The following is a 26,212-nucleotide window of genomic DNA, read 5'->3' as shown; positions in this document are numbered from 1 at the left end:
TCTACTCTTTATATCTCTATGGTCTGGTCCTACAGGACCGGTCCATCCCATCCGAGTCTCCCTAGTGGCCTGGCGCACTTCCGTTTTGTGGAGTGAATTTGCAGCGTTTTGTGTTTGTAAGTTTTTGCTTCTGCTTCATTTCTGTGATTGCAGCATTTTTCTCTTGCAGTGTTTTTTTGTTGCATTTGTTTTTATGTATTTGTGTGTTTTTGGCTCTGACCTGTGGTCAGGAGAGAGGAGTGGGGTTGGGCAGATGGAGGGCTTCCGTATGGAGAGCACTGTAGGCTTCATGTCTGCTGCCTGGGCTCACATGGTGTAATGTAAAAAATGTACTGGTAACGAGAGAGTATTGCTCTGCCTTTTAAGACTTTGGTGCCATGATGAAAAAACCACCTCAGATATTGTAATAAAATCAATTGGTCCTCTACTTCAAGATATCATATGAACTGAATTGAATTCAACCTCATTTTACTGCACAGTACATATAACATTTTTACATTTAAGCATTTTATTGTTTAATAACAAAATGTACATCTAAAATGTATCTATATCAGGTATATTCATTATCAATTTATTGATTATTGAGGAAAAACACATTATTATTATTATTATTTTTATTATTATTATTATCATTGATTTCTTAAGTTTTTTTTGGATCACTAGTATAACTTGGCAGTAAAAAATCTCCATCATGTTTTCCCAGAGCTTGTGATGTCTTCCAGTCTTTTGCTTCTTTTGTTCAACCAACAGGCCAAATCCCAAAGAATGATCAGCTTACAATAACACGAAACATAGAAAATCAACATATTCTCTCATTTGAGAAACAAATGTTCTGCATTCTTGCTCGATAACCGACTTAAACAATTGTTCTATTACCAAAATTGTCAGAAAATCTCTGGTCTAATTAATTACGCCAGCAATGGCTTCATTACATAAAAGTGTGCAGTATGCTATTCCAAAAAGCAAGCAGGGACAATACCAATATCATAATTCAGAAGAATGTATATGATTTAAAGGTGCTATCTCTAAGTTTTAAAGACAGAGCTTTTAACACGGGCAGTGGCAGCCTAGGAAACTATTCCAACCTGCATACGTGAAGAGAAGACTTCAAGCTTTGTATCTATTCACATTTCTAAATACTATGCCAGCAAGCATCCACATCTAAGGAGTGGAGTAAACTGCTAACACAGACATTACAGAATAGAGCAAAACATATTATTTTGTTAAAAAGCTTCTATGGAAAAATCCTCATGACAAATCTATTGACTAATAATCAGTCATAGATGTAATCACTTAAGACAGACCAAGCCAGCAGGTAATGGGGGCGACAGAATACACATTTCGCCAATGGTGTCACACTATTGCATTGACCTGCACATGGCAGCAATGTGCTGACAAAGGCAGAGACTGCAAGCATGTAAACAGGGACGTATACATTGCTGTATTTAAATTAATGGAATAATAATAATTTAAAAAAATGGCCTTGCAAATGTTTTTTAAGGAAATGTTTTTTAAGGGAATGCACTCTGCATGTTTTTTAGACTTCAAGGATACACACAATGTGAATGTATATTAATTTAACAACTTTTGTTTGTTTACAAGGAAACTCCATATGGAAACTTGGTCGATATACATGGTGGGTAGTTTAAGGGACCTGGGAATTAGTAATTTAGGGAGCACTAAACACATTCATCAGGACCAGCCTGGCAGTAGGAAACTTCAAATCTCCGCAGTCATTGAAGTCACAGAGGAGTGAATGACATTGATCAATAACACTTGTGAACTGCTTCTGATTTACTCTGGTAATTCTCGACAGTAAGCCACTAAAGTGTTACTGTCAACACCATTAAAACAAGAATGCATGATTTGAGAGCAAGTAAAATACACCCAGAATCTAACATCCAGTTTATGTGAAGCCAAAACAATTTGGTTTGTACCCAAAGAATACCCTATAACTTGACTACATCCGCAGATGTTTGAAATAAATTTTGCTCAGCTTTGGAAAAAAAAAAAAAAAAAGCTGAATCGAGGTGTGTTGGAGTGTTCCTGTGTGCTGCCACTAGCACCACTGTGGCAGCTGCAGTAAACATATGCAAATTACATAACAAAGATTGTATTGCAGAGTCTACACTGTCTCATAAATTCTGGCTTATTAAAATGTCTCTGGGTGCACCACAAATTACACAGCCTCCCTCTCCTGATGACACCAGTGTTAGCCTGTTGGCAACAGTGTGAGGAGAGAAGGCGACAAGAGTCATTAGGCAGGAATCCCTCAGCAGCCTCACCATCCCTCCAATCCATTTACTCTGTCCTCCACAGCATCCACAACCATGGAGCAAAGTGCAGACTGGGAAGGGGAAAGTTAGCTCACACTCTGTCCTCATGTCCTTTCTGAACCCCTCTCAGTGTTTCCTGCGGTCTCCTCAGCAGCATTAAGTTTCAGAACACCGCGTGGCTCGGTGGTTAACCGCAGAGCCTATAATGCCAGGATTTGCCAGCATCCTCTCTCAGCCCACAACAAGGCTTCTGATATTAGAGTTGACTAGCCCTCTGCAAAACATGCAGGCTTGTGGTTTACTATGCAAAGTTGCCTATCTTACAGTTCTGCATTCTTATGTCTGAAAAACAAGAGCGCAGTTGAGTCTTGTTTGAGGAATGCGTCAGCGTAAAAGTGTACCCTTCCTTATCCACTGCGATAGTGTCAGTCAGTTTTGAGACATCTCCAGGGGTTTGTTATCATGGCATGATTCAGTTTCCATTTCCCATGCATTCCTGACATAGTGACACTCACACACACACACTCACACACTCACACACACACACACACACACACACACACACTCTCCCACTCCCACTTGTTATGGAATGCTGTATTAGCTAATCCTGTTGTGTGTGCTTTAGTGATGCACTATCTCTCTCTGCAGAAAGTGTTTAGGGCTGACTCTGTGTGTGTGTGTGTGTGTGTGTGTGTGTGTGTGTGTGTGTGTGTGTGTGTGTGTGTGTGTGTGTGTGTGTGTGTGTGTGTGTGTGCTATGCTCATGTGTACATTAAGTTAAGTTACATATATGCACTTTTTTGAGCATATCGAGGCCCTGCTCAGTGTTTTATGTCTGGGATCTTTGCTGCTTGGTAGGGTGAAGCAAACTTCTTCCACTGTGCTTTCTTCACAGCACCCCCAAACAGCGGACAGAAAGAAGAAAGCAGAAAGTTAAAGACCGGCTGCTGAATATTAAGAAGAGCCAGATGTTTTTCTCAGGAGTTGTTGGGGACTGAGCTAAAGCAAGAGAATATAGGACTTGCAGTTAACTTATCAGTTGGACACATACACATCTCCAAATGAATGCTAATCCTGCTCTGTGTCTGCTGGATGCATACATTAACTATTTGCTAACATGTTGACCATAAAACTTAAGCACACTTTTCAAGTGACTACCACATGATTAAACTTTTCCATCTGTTTAGGCACTCACAGCACTTGGTTAAAGTCAGGGAGGGATTACAGTGCTGGCTTAATGCAGAAAAAGTCCACAGTGACTTAAATCACAAAACACAATGTGATTATCAAGGCTGAATCCAGACCGCAATCTTTCCCTAATCTAAAGGAAAGTGCTTTTGTTGCCTAAATCTCACTGCAGACAGCAGTCAGGATGCAAACCCTGGTCACTAGAAGTGCTGTGCTCTCTACACCCACCATCCACCTGGCCACCCTGTGATGTGTTGGCTATGAACATAAACTAGTTACAAAAAGTTTGGGATATTTGGCTTTTGGGTGAAATTTCAGGATTAACCTAAAATGCACTATAACCTTTACAGGTGAACTTAATTTGACCTTCTCTAAACTTTTGAATGCACAGGTCCAACTGTTCAGTGGTTCAGTACTTTTTGAACAACTTGCTGTTCTCGAACAAGGAGCTGAACGGCAATATTCACAACAGGTGTTTGATCCATGAATCGACCAATACATTTCCTGGTTCAATTGGAATTGGTATTTAAACAGTCCTCTTCAACATGCTGTTCACATTTTGACATCATGAGACCAAGATAACACCTCACAACTGATCAACAGTACCTCGCCATTGCGAGGCTTCAACAGGGTGTTCTCAGAGGGAAGCTTAGAGTGTCACAGAGAGTCATCAGCAGGTTGCAACAGAGATACAGAGAGACTGGAAGAGTCACAGAAAGACATAGAAGTGGATGTCCGTTGGCCACATCCCACACTGATGACCGCTTCATTGTGAACAGTGCCCTGCGGAACCGGATGATGAATGCCACTAAACTCCAGGCACATTTAAAGAAGGTGAGAGGCACCAAAGGGTCACGTCAGACCATTCGAAACCGTTTACATCAGCGTGGTCTGCGTGCTAGACGACCTGCGAGGGTACCTGACCACACCACCAGGCATAGGCATCATCGTCTTACATGGGCCAGGGAGATTTTCCACTGGACGAGGGACCAGTGGGCCTCAGTGCTGTATCTGATGAAAGACAATTCACGCTGAGCAGAAATGATGGCTGCCAAAGATGTTGGAGACATCCAGGAGAGCGCTAAGGAGAGCACTGTTGTCACCAGACAAGCCTTTGGTGGTGGTGGTGTTGGCAGGTGTGTCTAGTCAATACTGCCCTACACTTTGTGAACTGTACAGTGACAAGCCCATACTACCTGAATAACATCACTGATCCAGTCATTGTGCCCCTGCATGAACAACGCAGGCCTAATTTCATCTCATAGACAGCAATGCTCCAGCTCATCGAGGTTTCATCATTAGGGAACGGCTGCTGGAGAGTGGGGTACCTCAAATGCAGTGGCCTTCACTTTCTCCACACCTGAATCCCATAGAGAACCTATGGGATCAGCTGAGTTGCTGTGTGGAGGCTCGTAACTCTGTACCCCAGAGCCTCAATGACCTGAGGGCCACCCTCCAAGAGTGGGATTCCCTGCCTCAGCAGACAATATTTCGGCTTGTGAACAGCATGAGACGTCGTTGTCAAGTTGTCATTGATGCTCAAGGGCACATGACAAGTTATTGAGACATTGACATTTTTTGTTGTATATCCACCACTGTTGTTGGCTTTTGTTTCAATAAATTGTTTGAGATGAGGAAATCACAATTGCATGCTTCTACTTAAATACCCTACTTTCATATAACATCACTGTAGTGTGAACTTTTTAGATTTCCATACAGTACATTTCACCAAAGCCAAATATCCCTAACTTTTTGTGAGCAGTGTATTTCAGGTAGTGAGTCCATTTCTCAATGTGATTGGGAAAATAATTTTGTACAACACAAATCTAATTTCAAGGTGATGGAGTTGTACCTATAGCGGAGAGGTAAAACCCCTGAATGTGAAGAGCATGGGAGCTTTTATCTGCTCATAAATCAACTTTATTCATGAATGCAAAAGGATGTTATTTTTTCTTCATTCAGATGTTACATAGCTTTGGTCTTGATTCAGAATTTTCCTTTGTCATATGACGTTATATTTTATGTGTGTTTAGCTTCACTAACTTCACAGCTAAAGTATACTAACTTTATGTATTTTACCTGCCTGAGCAATGTTTTTTTATGTTATGGAACTACGGATGGAAATTTGCATTTTTGCTACAATCCGGCATGTTTACATATTTGTATGTTTATTAATGTGCACTGTCCCATCCAAATAAACAAATAAATACAAAACACAAATACAGCTGAAATGTCTTTTCCCAAGCTGCATACACTCAGTGTCCACTTTAATAGATACACCTGTACAACTTAATGGAATCCAACACATATGATTACTTTTGTCATAATGGCTTCAGTTTTTGTTGACACTGTCATAGAGGTGTGAATTCAATTTTCTGTTTTAGCACTGAGTTCATAATTAGTGGTGTTGTACTGGACTGTATTATATTCAGAGGTGTTTCTAACACTCGGACAAAAAAAATAACGCTGTTGTATTGAATTGGAATAGACTGCACAGGTGTACAAGGTAAAGTGGCCACTGAATGTATACATTTTTACAAATGTTACTCTGGAGATATTGCAAACCATTAAGTATCAAAGGGTCCTTAAAAGCTGCAGAGATTAATTTGAAAGAGACAACTTTACACCTATACTATACCTGAGGTTGTAAGATTTTCTCATTAACTCACAGCAATCAACAACCAGAACGCTCCAGTGCTGGAGCTTGGAAAATACATTTTATTTCCTGACATGATGTGAGCTGAATACCTATGAGTATGTACTGGAGGAAATGAGCAGAGATGCTCATGATGAACTCATAGTACTGATCAACAGCATGTAACTAACATTTATTGTCATTACTGATTCATCTATTCATCTATTATTGTTTTGTTTATGAACATTGGTTTTTTATCTTCCAAAAAACCTGAATGCCAGTTTCCATCGCAAGCTGCCAGAAGAGGCTAAAATGTCATTTAGCTTCAAACATAAGACTTCAGGAGCTCACCGAAATCCCAGATTGCTGATGTGCTGGCTGCCTAGCCTGAAGAGACTCTTCTTGGCTGCATCCTCCAAGTTATTGGAGCCCTCATCATTCACCACCATGGCCAGTATGAGTCCCGCCTGCACACCATCCACGTATTTTGCCAGGCGTCGACTCTCATCCTTACTACGGTATGTGTCAAACCTGTAGGAAGGGAGGTGAAAAGGGGAGCAGGGGAAAGAAACAAAATCATTATTGTTTGTCTTCCATTCATCCTAAAACATAGACAAGACAGAAGTGAACACTCTGCATTTTAAAGCATATTTTGTTGAAGTAATAATCTTCATTCCCATACTTTAAGAAATTTATCAGTGGGTATCTGCCAGACCAGTGACCTGTGGGTCAGAAATCCTTTTTTCTACTTAAATTTGTATCCTGGAGGAGGAGATTGTTATAATAACAGAGAGGCAAGTTTGTTTGAGAAAAGGGGCTTTCAGCTGCAACAATGTGCATCAGGTACCTCTCAAAACAAGGTAAGAAAACTTCAGAGGAAAAACTGTAACATACTGATATGCAGCCATTAATGTTAGAAGCAGACAAGTATTTCAACACTGCTTTGAAACCTGGTAAGATTTTTATTATTTCACTCCTTTTCCCTTTGTTTATTAAAGTTTATTTGTGTGGCATGTTTCATTTTATCATGTTTCACATAGACATAAAAAAGAAAGGAAATGTTTAAAGGCGTGTGTGTGTGTGTGTGTGTGTGTGTGTGTGTGTGTGTGTGTGTGCGTGTATGTATATGTGTGTGTGTGTGTGTATGTATGTATGTATGTGTATATATGTATATGTGTGTATGTGTGTGTGTGTGTGTGTGTGTGTGTGTGTGTGTGTGTGTGTGTGTGTGTGTGTATGAATACACAGACATGCATACATGTTTTCAAGTTTCATGAAAGCACTTATGGTAGCTTGTATTACTAAGCTGTCAATTGGAGACTGAAGGAGCATTTCAGATCCATCCATCCATCGAGGTCGGGGGGGGGGGGGGCTATCTCAGCTGTCAACAGGCGAGAGGCGGGGTACACCCTGGACCAGTCGCCAGCCGATCGCAGGGCACATACACACAACCATTCACACTCACACTCACACCTAGGGGCAATTTAGAGTCATGTTTTTGGTCTGTGGGAGGAAGCCGGAGAGAACCCACGCATGCACGGGAAGAACATGCAAACTTCACACAGAAAGACCTGACCCGGTAATCGAACCAATGACCTTCTTGCTGTGAGGTATGCGCACTACCTGCTGCGCCACCGTGCAGCCCCATTTCAGATCCAAATACCTTTTTTCTCTTGTTCACTGATAAAAATCCACTAACAATAAAGTTAAAAAAAAGAATTTCAGTTGTACATTAATGTGCATTTAACACCCCCTTGTTTCAAGTGCTATAGGTGCCTTAAACAATCAGGGAGTGTATCCACATGAAAAATGGAGGCTAAAATAATGTCTCATGAGCAAAAGAGCAAAACATCAAGATCAAATTTAAGTTGAACAACCACTGACATTCATTAATAAAATACTATACCACTTCAAAGCAATATTTGCTGTCTATCCATTATAATTATTGTTTCATTGTTTCATTTAATCTCTCACTGCAATTGAGCCAGTCGGCATATTAACTGTTTTGCAATAACCATTTTGTGCATTTTATGCCACCTTTAATCAGACACTGTCTAATGGCAATAAATTTGAGTAGACTTGATGCAGTCCAATGCCCTGCCTCCTCTAAAAATTACCCAATCATCTATTTACCACAATAAAATCTGTACATCAATTCATCTGACCTCCATCTGGAATACAAATGTAATGAATAAAGACTCATAAAAGGATATAAAGGATGGCATTGATTTCTAAATTTAATATCCCTACATGAAGCAGTGCCAGAGCCATTAGATGCATATTTGTCTCCTTCATTGCAACCCTGTGGTTACACAGCTTATGAGATGTCAGCCACCTCATCATTTCTGCTCTAATTAAGAATCTCAGGATTGTTCAGCAACCGAGACACAGCCTCTGCTTGGAGGGGACCTTCACCTGTCAATGTGCAGCACCTCTCCAGTCTTGGGGTCGACAACGTGGATAATGATGCCTCGGTTCCCCCAGCTTCTCTGGAACAGATAGTTGTTTTGGTTGCTCTCTCCAGGATGGAAAGTCTTGTTGAGGAAGGTCCATGCCAGCTTTTTTTCTCCATGGATCTCTAGTGTTCCGCCTGTGCCCACGCCAATGTACTTTCTCCCAAAGTAGCTGTGTTCCTGATCGCTGTCATCCGATCTGAGAACAATGTGAGAGAATTAATATTCTCATTCAAGTTTCTCCATAGGACATTTGAGGCAAGGAAGTATGCTTCAGTGTTTACATTCATGATCCTAATGCAGACATCAGACATTTAGAGGAAAATGGCAATTTGCCCTCATATGGTAGTAGGCAGAGAAGACTGAAAGTAGGAAACAGGGGAGAGGGGGTTGTAGACATGTCATAAACTTGGGGACTGTCCACAAATACCATGAAAATACACCAATACATCCCTAGAGAGCATGGCTAAAAACAACAAATTTTTTAAAATTCCTCGGTCTTTTCGTAAAACACCTGTGGGCTGTATTTTTTAACAAACATTACTATAAATAAATAAATTTGTTGGGGACTATTTAGAGAGTTAGATTAATCCACATTTAGTGAATTCAATCTGGGGGCCCCAGCCTTCACTAGGGGCGGCTGTGGTTCAAGAGGTGGAGCAGGTTGTCCACTAATCAGAATCTCTGTTTACACTTTGAAGTGTCCTTGGCCAAAAAACTGATCTGGGTGCCCTCAAAAAAAACAACAACAACAAAAAACCTGCCCCCCGTGCTGCGCCATTGGTGTGTGAACTCCTATGTACGTCCCTGTGGATGAAAGCATCGGCCAAATGACTAATTGTAATAGCAATTGTAATTGTGTAAATGAGTGTGTGAATGTGTTGCGTTATAATACACTTTGAAAGGTCGGTAAACTAGCCAAGTGCTGTATAAATGCAAAAGCTTTAATGGAGGGTCACTTTGTAATTTTGACGGGAGTAAGAAAATCTTTATATTAAGACACTTTTAATTAAGGTACACATATTCACTGCTACCTATTTGCTTATTAGCATACATGCAGGCAGCATATTGGATATTGATTAGTAATTGTAAAGCACTTACTAATGCCTTATTCTGCATGACCATATTGTAGAACTACTAGGACATTAACTAGAGTTTTCCTTCAATAACCTTCTAATTAGTGCTTACTGATAGTAAGTTGTTGTACATGAATTATGATTTTTATAACCTAACCCCCTCCCATAATGTATAAAGTACTTTATAATGACTAATAAAAAGCCAATATGCTGCTAATATGTATGCTATTACTGAACACTTTGAGTGTTAGTTGGACAGTTTATCAGTTGTTCTGTACTTTCATTGTTTCACTTTAAAGAATGAAGGAACATGGAATAAGTGCTCTAAGGTAAGAAGAATAAGCTAGGCTTTATTAATCTGTTCTAGATTATATCATGGTCTTGGCTCATTGTCATTTCCTATAACTTTCAATCACTAAGCAGCGCATAAAAATTTGTTACGGGATAAATACAAACTCATGGTGGTAGGAAATCTGTATAGTGACTGACAAAGTGGAAAAAAGGCGCAAAGCAACAACATAACATTAACCATGACCAAGAAACCTTTCTTCCATTGAAGTCAGCACAGTACCGGTGGCATCAGACCTGAGCGAGGAAGCCTTCCTGGCTTCCTGGTAGTTTTTTGTTACTTTTCACCTGCCTGACCTTGTTCTTTTATTTATTTTTTTATTTTTTCCCCCTTTTTTTTAAGAAGTCGCTAAGAGGACTGACTCACTACCTGATGAGTTAGTATTTTCAACTTTCCTCCAGGTAATACATTTTATGAGTAGATCAGGACTGAGGCACTATTTACTTGCAGAATCGATTCATTGTTGGCTTTGGTCTCTTCTTGGTATATGCTGACATTAGGTCAATAAAAAAAACAGTGCCAAGCTTATCCTTTAAGATTACATGCTCCATAGAAATCCATTATAATATTCTCCTGTTTTACAATAAATATGTAATCAATCAAACTACATCACATTGATGATATCAGAGAAGGACTAAACTGACAAGATTACTCAGAACTTTAATGACGGGCCAATAGGTTCATAATATCAGAGAGCTTGTATATTGGGTGCTTTGAATTGGTAAATTGACTATAACGTATGTTGGTGTTGATCATCATCACTTCTTGAAAACACGTTGCTGCATGCTAAACTTCATACAACTGCACCTTCCAAAAAGGGAGATGGTGAGGTTGCCTTTATAAGGACAGTCTGCGCTTCCGATGTGCAGCTCCCCCTTGTTCCCAATCAGAATGTGTTTTGTTCGAAGCAGTATGGGCCGGTTGATGTCAGCAATCACCAGCTTTCCTACAGGACATAGAGAGAGAGAGAGAGAGAGAGAGAGAGAGAGAGAGTTGGTGTTAGTGGTGGTGGGGAGGTGGTGATGAAGTCTCCTGGCAGGTCTTTCATGCCCCAGTGCTCTCAGACACCTCCTGTCTCCCTACCATTTATGGCCCTGGGCTCAGGCTGTCCACACACACACACACACACACACACACACACACACACACACACACACACACACACACACACACACACACACAGCAGATGTAGCTGGCCATCCACCTGTGTGCAATCCAATGATTCCAGTTCAGTAGTGAAGTGGTGAATAGCTGTTGAACACCAAACAGCATTTCCTGTATGTCCAACTTTTCTTGCTTTCATCACATTTTGTCTTAAATAATATTACTCAGTGTTTTTGCTCAATACATTTAACTAGAATGCAATATTGAATGTAGTCTTTGAAATCTTCTCAGTTAATAATTATATAATAAATCAGTCAGAGACACTTGGAAGGAGGAGGTCAAGGAATTGATCATTTATAGTAAGTGGTTCTACAGTTAAATGTGAGAGAAAAGGAATCCAAGCAGCAATGATTGTTCTGCTGGGAGGACTAATACCCTAAAATACATACTATGATGGTATAGAATCAGAAGTAGGATCGGATTGGATGATACTAATGAGCTGGTTGCCAAACAGATGAATCACTAAGGAGCCAATGACACCAAGCATGAATAAAGACATGGTTAAATACAAAAATATGTTTTCAAAAGTTCAGATTCCGTGTCCTATATTAATTGTTGTTAAATGCATGTAAATAAAATCATTTTTCAGTTTTTTTAATATTAAAATTCCTTTGTTTTCCTTTCTTGTAAAATCTTAAAATATTTCTAGTCTATGATCTTTAAATCTGGGTTATATAAATAACTTTATCCAATCAAATATGATTTAGGTCGACTAGCTTACATCATCAAGCTGCATTTGTTAAGTCACGTACACTTTTAAGCAACCCAATCACACTACAAATATTATAGAATTTCATTTAAATCCCCGTTGTAACTATACCCAACACATATATTCTGATTCACTCAGAAATATCTCACATTACAGATTATGAAGAAACCTTTGACTGGTGAACATAAAATGGACCTGTCCAGCTTACCTCCATTGAGAATCTCGATGGAGTGAACTGTAGCTGAAGTTGTGAGAAGGACCTTCCTGCCATAACCGATTGTAACACGGTGGTCTTCACTGTGTCCTGGCATCCAGGGTTGTAGTCCTGGCTCCTTATCTGGACACACTGCAGGAGACAATAAATACACAAACATTTCTTTTCTTGAGAGACATACAACTCACCAGTGGTGCAAAGTGACCAAGTACATTCACTCAAGTACAGTCCTAAAGCACAGTTGCTTAACTCAAGTATTTCATTTTTATTCTACTTTATACTTTTACTGCATTAAATTTCAGAGAAATAATCGACCTTTGATTTCAGGACATGCAGTTTACAGCTATAGTTGGTGGTTACTTTTGAGTTTAAGATTCTACATAAAAATGCATATTGTCTGCCTAATTAATTGTTATTGTAATTGGAATTGAAAGAGATTTCTTCAAATAGCCTTCAAAACAGTGTGCTGGAAAGAAGGCTCCAGCCAACTGTCGAAATTCAGATTCAGGAGGAGCAATTCACATTCTGTAGTGGGCACAGAACATGTAAGGCGACCTTATCTGTACAGCACATTTCATACACCAGGGAAAGGAAGGGCTTGTCTAATATCTGCTCTTACTGGAAGGTTATTACAAGTCTGTTTTGCATAATAACCAAATGCTGCTTCATTGTGTTTTGTTCTAACTCTCAGGACAGCCAGTGAACCATTTCAAGTTGTCTTGAGGGTTCTAGGGGGATCATATGGAACAAAGACATCAGAGATGTATTTGGGCCCAGAGCCAGAGAATGAGTTGTGGGTGAGCAGGATTTTGCAGTCAGTTCACTGGGTGACTGGTAGCCAGTATAAGGATGTTAGAACTGGAATAATGTGGTCATACTTTCTAGTTTTTATCAGGCCCATGGGAGCAGCATTCTGAATTAGCTGGAGTTGCCAAAGACCCACTGCTCCTTCACATCAAAAACAGCCATTTGAGGTGATTTAGGCATCTGATCAGGATGCTACCTAGGTGCCTTTCTTTGGAGGTTTTCTGGTCCAAATGGTAGGAGACCCTGGGGTAGACCCCGAACCAGTGTTGGGAAAGTTCATTTTCTACATGAACTAGTTCATGTAGAAAATGTTCAGTTCAGTTCACAAATTTTAAAATGAATAACTTCAGTTCATAGTTCGTAATTCAAAATTTTGAACTGAGTTCCAAAAATGAACACAGCCCATATAGAACCACAGACAGCAATTATTTTATCAGTTTCAACACTGTAACTATGCGTCAGATTTCATCTTCATATCCAATTTTGAATTCTTATCCAACCAGGGTTTACATTAGCATTGAGGGGCCAGCATTTCCACATTGCTGCTTTAACGCTTTGTTGCTGTCCATTCAGCTGCAGCTTTCACCCCATGTGACTCAAGTGCGGATTTTCTTTTTGAAAGCCGGCGGGCAAAGTTTGCACAGAAATGTAAGATTTTTGCCTTCGCTGCCTGTTGCTCGAGGAAAAAGGACCTTTCTGTGTGGAGTTTGCATGTTCTCCCCGTGTTCACCTGGCGTATCCTCCATAAAAATACCCCCACTAAAAACATGCAAGAAGATCACCACCTGACCAATGGTGACGACAGAGGAACTGGTCCTCGGGCACCGGTCGGCTGGCAGCCCACCACACCTGGTCTGCCACAGAGGAAGGACTGACCAAGGATGGGTTAAAAGCAGAAAAATAATTTCACATATGCATGGCGTGTGCAGTTTCCTCCCTGAACTCCGCATGTTGTGTAAAAATTGTGACTAATAAAGGATTTCTTTCTTTCTTTGTTTCTTAAAATGTTGCTGGGAGAAGAACATTTAGAGAAGGGAAGGTACAATAGTGATAAAGGACCAAACAAACACTTTACAGGAATATAAGAAATGAAGTAAAATAAAATGTGGCCATGAGTCACCTCTCCTGTCTCTCTGTGGCCTTTACTGTATCAACAAGCAACCTTGTAGCAATGCTCCAGTCCCTTTAGAATTGATGGAAAATATTCATTCTTTTACAGCATGCTTCAGCTACTGTAGTGTTTATCAGGCTTTATTGTCACCTTGACAAAACCTTTTACAGTTGAACATTGCTTTTTACAGGACGAATGATGTGATACGAAACATTTAGACATTTTTAAGGGGGGACTCAAAAGAAAGTAAGCATCAGGGTAAAAAACGTTTGTGTCAGTCCTTCAGAATCAAAAAACAAGGGCTTCTATTTGACTCACTATTTTGCATTGACATTAAACAATAAGAAAGAAATCCTTTATGGGGCAGAGAGAAAGATGAAGTGGGTGTACTGCCTGAATGTATGCAGATATTCATATTTATATACAGTATAAACAGACCAGCCTGTTACCTTTTCTTGATGAAAAGTTAGAAAAAAAAATTCTTGAGGCAGTTGAAAAGTACTATGGGAAAAGCTTCTAAATCATGAGAGACAGAATTACAAATTACAGCACATCAGAACATCAGAAAATATGCAGTAATCCATTGATACATTAATCCACAAGTTTATAAAGGCACCAGTTTTAGTACCTCTGCTTTGTTAATGAGTTCTTTGCTGATCTGATTTGTTCAATTTACCTTTACCTACTCTGAAATTTGCACAGCTCTCCAACTACCTAAATGGGGATAAAAAAGTACAAAAGGTTAATGGATTGCTCACTCAAGAGTAAGAGTGACTGATAAAGCCATTTATTCTATGTCTGTTATTGTCAGGATAGCACAGAGACACTGTGTGTTTCTGTCCAGTCTGCCCAATAGAGTTTCAATCTATTGCTCTCTGGTGTGTGTGGTGGTTACCTCATCTCCCTGCCACCTAATGGATTTGTCAATGACATTGACTGGCTTGGGATCTGAATTGTCAAGTAGATTTCCCAGAGGGCTAACTCTGACTCATAGGTGGTACCGTGTGATCAGCTGGTTTCTGTTTGTCTGTAAGTGACAGGCTTTGGAGGATGAGTGTCTATGGAAACAGTGGGGCTGCAGACAAGCAGCTATATGTTATCTTAATATTGCGTTCATTTAAGTTTCTGCAAGTTCATTCATGGTCTGTCACTAAACTCAGCTTGTCTTGTCTTGCTTTTTCTTCTTGGTTGCCCTATGCTGCTTTTCAATAGACAAATGGACCATTAATTTTATTAATTGTTTTTATTTTTTTTTACTATTATAATTATTTTTGATATGGAAAGCAACCCATAGGCAGCAGCAGCTCCTCATCAGCAGCTGTAAACACACGTACTCCTGCAGTTAGCCCTTGAAGATCTGTAGCTGTCAGTTACTGGAGTGTTTGACAGTTGTGAGTATAACAGTTGAACCTGCTGCCTCCTTTGCCTGAACTTCCTTCTTAATCCAACAAAATACATCACAGGTGAGTCAGGCAGAATTCTGCCACAAAAATAAACAAGCCAACTAAACTACTTCTAAACACGGGACAGGATAATAACTGTGACACAGCAGTGTTAAAGGGAGCTGTTTTATTATAACTGAATTATTGTCTTGAACTACTGCTGATTACTCTGTCATGTGTTCATGCTGTGAGCTTGTATTTTCCTTGTTCAGGGTGGATGAGGCCAAAAACACCAGAGCTCAGACTTAAGCTTCTGATGTGATGGCCTGTGTCTGTGGTACAAAAAAGAAAAAAGAAAAAAAATAAATAAATAAATAGCCCCCCCCACTTGTATCTCCACAGAGACAATGATACGCTGTGTTTTGCCCTTATCCTTGGCAGTAGCAGCAGCATAAAAGATGGTGATGCAGGGGGTGAAGTTGGACTCAGAGGTTGAGTAGAAGTGAACCAACACTGGCTTTAGCATGTTGAACCTCTTCAGCTGCTAAAGGAAGTATATCATCTGCTTCCAATGGCCCGTGGGCGGTCTTCCCATCTATTGACAAACGCTATGTTCACACTTTACACCTTTAGAAAGTTTAGATTCCCATGAATCCATCGATGCAGCTATTTAAACATACAATCACAACAGGAGGCTCAATAACAGTCAACAACAGACAAACAACTATATTAAAAATGAATGCAAAATTGATACAACTCACTGACATCTCTCAGCGATGTACAGATCAATAATATTCTGACAAAAACAGCCTGGAAACATCAAAAAAGGTCCACATGGTCCACTGCAGGGGGGGTGGGGGGGTGGGGGGACGACTTAAAACTGGTTAAGCTTAAAATGACTCCTGCAAAAAGAAAGGTAACAGATGCTACCTTGTTTCCATTTGTACTATTAGTGACCAGATTATTGTTAGGGTAACCTTTCTTTTCCAGCATGTAGGTTGCTAGCTTGGAGGCTGTGCAGACTTTTACTAGACTACCTACTATAGCTTAATAAACTCCCCCCTGGTAGAGAGTGGATACAACTCAAGACTCTTTTCTTTTCTCCCTTTTTCTGTTTATTGCACACACACACAATAAACATTCACACACTAGTTAGCCTACCTACTACAGCTACACTAGCCTACTGACGCTTAATCAGCCAGTTAATTAGACATTTAGTTAGTTAGGTTGTAAACCTGCAATGCAAACACAAAAACAAAACCCTGAATTAACAAAGTTCACAGTTATTCATGTTTTGACACACTAGCAAGGCCAGCTTATAGCCACCTACAGACAAGACGTACTGGTCCTGACGATCAATTAAATGAAATGAAACTCAACATTGGTCAACTGCGCTTACTGATGAACTGCACATGCTCCACCCACACAGACCAGAGATTAGGAAATTATATTCAAACAAACCTCAAAGTAAGATGAGAGATAAGACAGTGATGAACATCACAGTAATCTAGTTTGATTAACATATATAAAATGTAAACACAAAATATACCCAGGTCCTATATATACATACAGCAATGATTTCAGGCTATTGTTGCCTCGTAGCAATGGGGATTTTGAAAATGGGAACATGCGGATAGTAGAAGGAGAGGAAAATGCAGCCTGAAATAGGTGGCCAATGCCAAGCCTTTACCAGCAGCCTACATCTGGTAAATCGGACTATGATGGCTATAAAAATGGCTAAGCAGGATCCAAGCATAGGCTCATGTATACGTATTTGCAGAAAGGATTCTTTAAAAAAATAAGGAGATACATATAGTTGGATCTTTGAAGCATTCATAAATGCATTTCTTAGAAATTTGATAAATACAGGCCCAGATTCTTTCTCTCATTGTCTGTACAGTATAGTTCTACAACAGCGGCTGATCTGCTTGCTTTTGTAGGTGCATTGTAAATGAACACCAATGCATCCCTGGCAAGATTAATGAATAAAAATGGATGGACTATAGAACACAATTTTCACTATTTAACATACAGTGTATTTAGACCCATTCTTAGTCATCCATTCAAAAGAACATATGCACTGCAATGCAATTCACTGCAGCATTGTTTTGTTAAAAAAGAAAGAAAAAGTTTTGCTACATCTAGGCATTACTGGCAGCACTAAAAGGATTGGAACTGGAAGTCTGATCTGCTGTATTTGTATTCATATGATTTCTTTATGCAGACAGGAAATTAACTGATGGCATGCATTGTCTAAACAAAACAAATCAGTCTTAACACGCTTGCTAATGGGCTGAAACCTGCTTAGCACATACATTTTTCACACATTTTGCACATTTTCATTTACATGTTCTCCATGTAATGTGACAGACAATGAGGATTGTCTCTAAATTAGCCATATATCACCCTAATTTGCTTTTCTGATTCTCTTTGATGTATTCTATTGCTCTTTGCTTTTTAAAAGCCCCATTTTCACAGGACTGAGACATCATTAAACTGTCTTTTAATAAAATAACAAATCAAATCAAACACCATTCAGACAGCAGCTTGGCTGTTGTTTTTATAGCTATGGATGACAATGTCTGTGAGTTGGTCCACCACATCGGTGCAGACTAAAATATCTCAACAACTACTAAATTGGCAGCCATGAAATTTTGTACCAACATCTAGGTTCTCCAGGGAATCAATCTTACTGACTTTGGTGACCCTCTGGTATTTTCAGTTTTGAGTGAAATATCAATATCATATCAATAAGAATTTGTCCATTTGTGGTATCCAGAGGAATCTCGAATTGTGATGACTTTGAGTTTGCATCTAGCGCTGCCTGCAGGTTGAAGTTTTCACCGTGTAAAATATCTCTGCATATACTGTATGTGCACCACGTCCAGCCACTCCTGTAGCTTTCTGAATCCCACAATCAGACCTCACTCTGTCTTTGAGTGTGGCTGTTGTGGTGGCTATGTTGTAAACATGTTTGATTTCGATGCAGTTAGACAAAACATTGTATAAAAATACTTGTGCTCAAGCATTAACTGACACGTAATCCTGTTGTAAAGTTTTGTCTTTAACATTGTATTCTAAGCCCTCACTGCTGCGACACCTCTCAGAGATCACCTGCCAATCAAAAGCAGGTCAGTTTGTCGTTTTTCTGCTGAGGAAGCTGATGCTCAGACTTGTTCACATCAGTTGACCAGAGAGGACCAAATGGCCATTAATTCACACAAAAACATTTCATTATTTGCTATAACTTCTACTTATGTTCCTTTTGCATGATGACATTTTCCTTGTCTTGAACTTCTCATTATGATGCAGGCCCATTACTAAACCTGCAATAAAAAGCCAATCTGCCTCAGATTGAGATGCTGTTGTGGCTGTGATTAGAAAGATTTGTGAACAGCTCAGAAAGCCTCTATTTACCGTCGCAATAAAGCTACAATAAAAACAGAATCAGTGAGAGAGGTGTGTTAAGTTTATGGTGGAAGAGGATCTCTAATGCCTTGAGCACTATTACAAACAAACACAGATATATACATATATGGGCATTATATTATTTCTACATGCATAATATGAGGAGCCTCTAGGGCCTTCACTCGTGGCCAGCTGTGCATGGGGAATGCTGGCTATCTGGTATTCACAATTAGAAAGACCTTGAGGATGTACTCTGTTCCCTCTATCACATGTTTGCAAATTGCTTCTATCCAGGACTGGCCCATGTAGATATCTGATATGATGTGTTATACAATTCTTCTGGACATGCACACTAAGCTTCAGATAAAGAGAACCTGATCAGAACTGTTTTGTGTGTCATAAAAACACATGCACATGCAACAACAGTTTGGCCTGATTGTATTTTATCCTTTTACTCATCATAGTGAAGACTGACCAGAAGTGCAAGTTTTCTTCTTTACTTGGTTATAGAACTGAGAATCTCTTAATGATCCAGTCCTGCTGTTCAGCTCAGTGAAGGCAAACAGCAGCTCTGTCTCTCCCTCACTCTCTGACAAAGCTCCCTCCCTCATCCTTAGAAATTAATTTGATGCAGGGATTAGTATCCTTCAACACCCCTTCAGCAGTAAATCCATAAACTGATAATGGTATATTCCTTTCACACTGCAGGTAAATACTGTGCATCACTGGTACCCTGTACCAACTGTCTAACATTGATTATAATGATTTAGCGGTATATAATGTAATCAAAATTCTTTTGTTTAGTATGTTTTGGAGAAAAATTACATGCTGCATGCAATCGTGTCAAGTTGTTACAGTAAATTATGAGTAGGTCATTATGGGTGCCTGTAAAATCTTTTTCTTGGGAAGGCACACCTGTTCTTTGCCCTGTTAACTTTCAGTCTTTCTACTGTATATACAACATCTAGTAACTTTAAACAAGTATAAAGAAGCTATGTTGATATTACTGTAGTGTTAAGATTATGTTGGCTAGCATGATGCTGCTATTGCACAGTGGCAGAGGGCATTAGAGTGAGTGAGTGCTCTGTTTCTTTACAGCTTTTGCAACGATCCCGTCACCAAGAAATCACCTTATACTACCAATATCTTTTGCTATGATTTACTGTTACTGCATGTAAGAGGTATTTAGGGTGAATGGTGGTTGTACAAGACAAATTTGAAGTATATAAACATAATTTTTAGGATCAGGTGACATCACCTCCATGCAATGAAGGTGAATAGAATTTAGCTTGTGGTGAAAATCCTTGACCTCACTCAGTTTTCACCTTAACTACTTTTTCCAAGAAATAACTGGATCACTTCAGTGCCAGTGCTGTGAATTCCATTCACATTCATTGCATTAGGGTAAATAAGAAAAGTCATACTTTTCTGCAGTTTTTAACTGTAGCTCATGTTACTACATTTGATGAGACCATGTGATGCTGTGAAAAGCAATTGAAAGGGCTAGTATGTGGACCTGAAGCTACTCTGTTCAAGGTAAGGAATTAAGTTTCACTCTGCTTTTACATGTAAGCAGGGCGAACCATCTCTTAAATAGCCAGTTATTTGCATTCCACATACATTACCAAGAGAATATCATACTTGTTAATCTACTTCACTTATTGTACCTAAAAGTATCAATCTGAGAGCTATGGGGGGCTTTGGCGTCATAATTACCTCATGCTGCATTCAGGGTGTTTCACAAACTAATCTCCTTGACAGCAGCTGTTGTTTACATATGGAGACTATGCTACAGGTCCAACATTTAAAGGTATACTTCACTTCAGATTTTTGACTGAAATGTGCAGAGATGAGTCCAAGACAGACTACACATTACTCCATTAACCCATCATTGAATGTAAACTACAAATATTGTCTATTTCTCTTCTGTGCCCCAAGTCTTGACTGTTGTTCAAAAGCTATTAAAATCCACCTTATATTAAACTGTATGTTTTGTCTCTGCTAGGGCATACAGACCTGCTCTGTATATTGCATGTCCTGTGCCATCTGTAAAGGATAAGATTAAGGGATAAATCTAGCGATAGTTTTCTTAATGTCAACACATCCCATAAAACAACCACACCAGTAATGAATTTATGCATGAACTGAAGTATTGTCTGTATATCCAAAACCTGAAATATCATATTGAAGCACATCTTGGACTGCACTCTGGAGAGTAGTGTCATGTCAGGCATTTATGAAGATACAGGTTGATGGTCTACCTGCTGGGCATTACTGCCTGATGCACCTCCACTGGTGCCTTTTAGGCAGTAAAAGTAAAAGAGTAGTGTCATGTCAGGCAGAGATCACAGCATGTTCAGAGACATGCTTCCCTGTTTACCTGATGAGGAGAATAAACCACACCGACCATGTTCATTGTACTGACACAGCAAAACTGATTTGAAAAAAATACGCAAAACACGTTTGACAGTGATATCATTGTTTTCAATGACACATGCTCAAAAGATATTAAATCTGTATTCTATCAAAACTCCCACACAAATAATTTGTTACACGCCCTTTTTATTGAAAGCACAATTTCCATTCCTGACTTGTGTGAATGCAGTCTTTGTCTTCATTTCAAGGTCAACATCCTGAAATATGGATGTTTTTTCCTCTGGCTTTCATTCTTATTTTATCTCAATCTTCTCTCTTTGCTCACTACACTTTGAGTAATAAGCAATAAGCTTGATATTACAGTGATTTATAGGGTGGCCGAGTCCGAGAGAATACTGACATGGTATAAACTGTATTTCTTGACATTAAGTGTCCTTAGCCCACTGAGAAAATCAAGATAAGTAAGAAGAAAAAAAAAGATGTTCTTAACTCACCTGCTTGGATGCTGGGGAGCAGCAGAGCTGCCAGAAACACACACGTCTTCATCTCTCTCAGCCTGCCACCGACCAACTTCACACCTGAGGCCTTCAAAGGTTGCTTCAGACCTCCCAGTGGGTTTCAGAGTGTGTGTGCCAAGTTCACAGTGGGAGGCTACCAAAGGCACCTAGAAATAACATTGAAATGCAGAAGACTCAGCAAGACATGTACAAATAGGCATTTCTAAAGGACTCATTGGTATACAAGAATGGCAGGAGGTCTGGTACATTTCTGGACAGCCATGTCACTCAGTGTATCACCACCAGCTTTCAAAGTTGATTTTCAATTTACTTTTAGAGATAATGACAGACGCTTCTCCAACACAGACTGAACCACTGCAACATCACACAGGTTTTGCAGCGCTGCTCTGTGAAGAACTTCGCCACTGCTATTTTGATATCAGGCCTTTGGTTGTCTTCAAATGATTGACAGAGGAGACATATTGAGCTGCGTGGGTCACTGATTTTCTATGGTCACAATTCAAATTCAGCAGTGTTATCCTTGGTAATGAGTCCTGCTCTTTCAGTGGCTTTTAACTACTGATGACCATACAAATTGATAGAAACCTGTTATGGACAAAAAGCTAATCTCTTTTTCAGACTTTCCAGAACTCTACAACACCACTTGCAATTAAATAATTCTAATCATGATTTTATATCAGGGTGGGATAGAGCTACTAGATTAAAGTTGCTATCAACATTCTTAGATAGTCTTGCTTTTCCAGCACTTTTCTGCTATCTTAATCACACTGCTGACATAAACCTGTGCTATTCTTTGCCCCTGTGAACACTCTGTGAACAGAGCTGCAGATACATCCTCCTAGAATGTCCGGCTGGTCATTAACAGGGCCTATACAGATCTTTTGGAAATCCCTTCTGGGTCTTCGGCTGTAAGAGATCCCCCTCCATGACATAGTGAACGCTGCCCAGACTCATAATGCCGCTAAGCACCATGTGTGGAAGTAGTTACAATTCTTGTCTAGACATGAGAAGAGGCAGTGATTATGAAAACTCAAACAATTTACTGCCATCAGACTGCTGCAGTTTGCCCAGTGCTGCTGTTATTTTAAGGTCATGCAAACATTATGCTGAAACCTTTTGTAAAACATTAATATAGATATTAGTTTTTAGCTAACATAAAATAAAGTTTGTTGTTCAAATTGAGCAAGCAAGCAAGAATGCAGAATACATCTCTGCAGTAATTATTGATTGCTGTACATCTATTCTGTACCATAAAAGTGCTAAAAGGTTATTCAACAGAGCTGTGAAAAAACTTTCATGTATGCCTCTTTATTTACATACTATCGCATCTATAACATAATCTACTAAAATGTTCATCAATAAACAGCTATTCATTTGACTCAGGCAGGTCTGAAATGTGTTAGATTAAAGTCTGAATCTTTGCTGTCCAGGTGTCACTGAATGCATCTGGGATTTCGCAGAACGATCAGTACTGCTGGTCTGTTCGTTGTCCACAGCCAGCTGTGTCTCAGATTCTTTCCTTTGAGTTTATTGAACACCTGCAGCATCACACAGCAGCTGAACGATGAGTCCATCTTTGAATTGAGAGAGTGATGTGCGCATGTGGCACAGCAGTCATAGCTTTGACCAAGAAATGTGTTATTCAACATAAGTGCATGAAATGAAATGAAACCAAAATGAAAGTGAGTGGGAAAGTAATGATATGCACTAATACATAACGGTGTGCACACACAGGAAATCAGCTGCAGTCATCCGTGCACTCATCAATCAGACAGTATGTACATGGAAGTGAAGAGTTGTTGCTATGGAAATGATACACTATCCCATTTAGTGTGTAAACTTGTAGTTATTGATACGTTTCAGACCACATTCTTTTGAAAGTAAATCTTTCGATGAAACTTGATGAATATAACACCCACTCTCACTTGATTTTCTAGTTTGGTTATACAAAGCATTGCAAAAAGGAGAGTGAGCTAAAAAATATGACTGATTTCATTCTCATATTCCTTTCTAACATTCTGTAACACATTAGCATTTGAGTGTAGCTTTTTTGTTCATTCTTAATGGGCCATTGTGTCATCCTGAGGTTCTCAGCCTCTACAACTCTTAGCAACAAGACACACAAACACGAGAACATTTTTACATGTATGCATATGTTTAACTGGGGAAGGATGTAAGCTGTGAATAGGAGTTATTGTGATCTCCGGAAATGTTTTGATGGATAAACAAAGAGCACTGTTGTCACCAAGTACAGCACAGCAATATTGTCCTCCATTGTCCACAAAGTGGCGTTAACCCTAAACCTCTCCTGGTCTGTGAATAGCTGCTTTTGGAAACAGAAGTATGTTTATGTTTATGTTTATGTTTATGTTTATGTTTATGTTTATGTGTATGTTTATGTTTATTGAGGATGCCCATTAGCCAACGCACAAACGCCAGGCTAGTCTTCCTGGGGTCCTATTTAAAAAGTACAATACAAACAACAATACACAACAATATACAAATCCAATTACCATTTAAACACAGATCCACAGAGAAGAAAAGAAGAAAAAGAAAAGAAAGAAAGAAAAAAAAAACAGTTTCCATAATGATATTCTATTAGCGCTCAAGTCTAAAAAATGAATTTACATGTTTTTTGAATGCTTTTTTGTTAGGAATGGTCCTAATATTTAAAGGTAGAATGTTCCATAATGAAATTGCTCTATAAACAACAGTGTTTTTCATTGAATTAGTTCTAGGTCTTGGTAATGTAAGTTGACGCTGAGTTGAAGCTCTGGTACTGTAATGAGGAACATCTGAATTATAACCAATCTGATTAGAGAAGGCAGTGGGGAGCCTGCTATGAATAATGTTTTGAATAAATAACAATAAACTGGTAGATAACCTATGAATCACCTTCAGCCAACTAAGACAAGAATGCATTCTGTCAACACTACATCTATAAGAACAATTACGAACAAGTCTAGCTGCCCTATTTTGAGCAGTTTGTAATTTTATCAGCTCAGACTTGGGTGCAGACGCCCAGATAACTGAACAATAATCAAGATGACATAACACCAGTGTCTGTACTACCTGTCTACGAATTTCAGGAATTAAATAGTGAGCACATTTCCTAACAGCAGCGATACTTCTACCCATCTTGGTGACAATCTGATTAATATGGTCAGACCATGAAAGTGTGTTACTAATGGTAATTCCCAAAAGCCTGACTTTATTATCTTGTTTGATAGATTGTCCAGAGATTTGTAGGTCAAGTGTAGGATTTTTAGCTAGACTGTGATGTGTACCAAAAACAATACTTTTAGTTTTTGAAATATTCAAAACCAGTCTATTACTTGTAACCCAATCAGACACTGCATTCAAGTCCTTTGAGAGGACAGAGTTAAGTTCACCTATTGTAGGTGCAGAGGAATATAGTGTACTGTCATCTGCATATAATACAAAATTGGATTTTTTAATTACAAGTGGAAGATCATTTATGAAAATAGAAAATAAAAGAGGACCCAAACAACTACCTTGCGGCACCCCACAGCTTAAGCTTTTGCTGTTGGAAAGTGTACCATTTAAATATACACGTTGACTTCTGTTGTCTAAATAGCTTTCAAACCATGAGACAGCCATCGAACTAAAACCATAACATCTCAATTTTTCAATCAGCAATTCATGGTCTATAAGATCAAAAGCAGAAGTAAAATCCAATAAAATTGCACCTGATAGCAAGCTCTTGTCAATTCCCATTAGCCAATCATCAGTCATTTTAACTAGTGCTGTACATGTGGAATGTCCAACTCTATAGCCATGTTGAGAAATATCCATCAAATTATTTGATGTAAAATAATCTTGAATCTGTTTGAATACAATCTTTTCAGGCAGTTTACTTAGAATTGCTAAAATTGTAATTGGTCTGCTATGACCATCCATAGGGAATTTGGAGTCTTTTATAATTGGCAGTATTTTACTTTCTTTCCAGAGATTTGGACAAATTCCACTCAACAGACAGGCATTGAATAAGTGACATACAGTATTAGATATGTGAATGGCAGCTGTTCTTAATAATTTACCATCAAGACACTCCGTACCAGCACAATTTTCCACAGAAATGGTCCTTAACAAATTCTCAACCTCCTCTAGTTCCACCAATTTGAATTCAAACTTACAATTTATATTTCTCATAATGTGATTATCAATTAATGTACATGATTTACAATTATACTCCATATCCATTTTATACCTTAGTTTATTAACTTTTTCCACAAAGTAGTTATTGAAATAATTGGCCATTTCCAATGGTTTGGTTATATACACTCCATCAGATTCAATGTAGGATAAATTCACCTTGGACTGTCTACCCATTATATTGTTCAACACATTCCAACACAAATCTTTTTAGCTTGGTCTCTTTGTTTCATTAAAATAGTCAAATCCTTATCTATCCAGGAAGCACCATTAGACCGTACAGTAAATTTCCTTATTGGTGCATGTCTATTAGCTATGTTCTCAAAATATTCCATGAAAATTTTCAAAACAATTTCAGGGTCGGATTCATC

At 39.0% G+C, this 26,212-nt stretch overlaps 1 protein-coding gene across 1 annotated transcript in view; it reads right to left on the bottom strand.

Moving 5' to 3' along the window:
• Positions 1–26,212, bottom strand: part of cemip (cell migration inducing hyaluronidase 1) — a 178,845-nt gene that overhangs the window by 72,013 nt on the left and 80,620 nt on the right. The window contains exons 2-6 of the mRNA XM_070966034.1: positions 21,642–21,811; positions 12,058–12,195; positions 10,784–10,922; positions 8,514–8,750; positions 6,450–6,629 (exon numbers count right to left, since the gene is read on the bottom strand). Coding sequence (XP_070822135.1) covers positions 6,450–6,629; positions 8,514–8,750; positions 10,784–10,922; positions 12,058–12,195; positions 21,642–21,693 — 746 coding nt within the window. The 5' untranslated portion in view covers positions 21,694–21,811. The remainder of the gene's footprint in view (positions 1–6,449; positions 6,630–8,513; positions 8,751–10,783; positions 10,923–12,057; positions 12,196–21,641; positions 21,812–26,212) is intronic.

The sequence above is a fragment of the Chaetodon trifascialis genome, chromosome 1, assembly GCF_039877785.1.
Source record: "Chaetodon trifascialis isolate fChaTrf1 chromosome 1, fChaTrf1.hap1, whole genome shotgun sequence".
Lineage (NCBI taxonomy): Eukaryota > Metazoa > Chordata > Actinopteri > Chaetodontiformes > Chaetodontidae > Chaetodon > Chaetodon trifascialis.
This window is presented reverse-complemented; position numbering and strand designations above follow the sequence as displayed.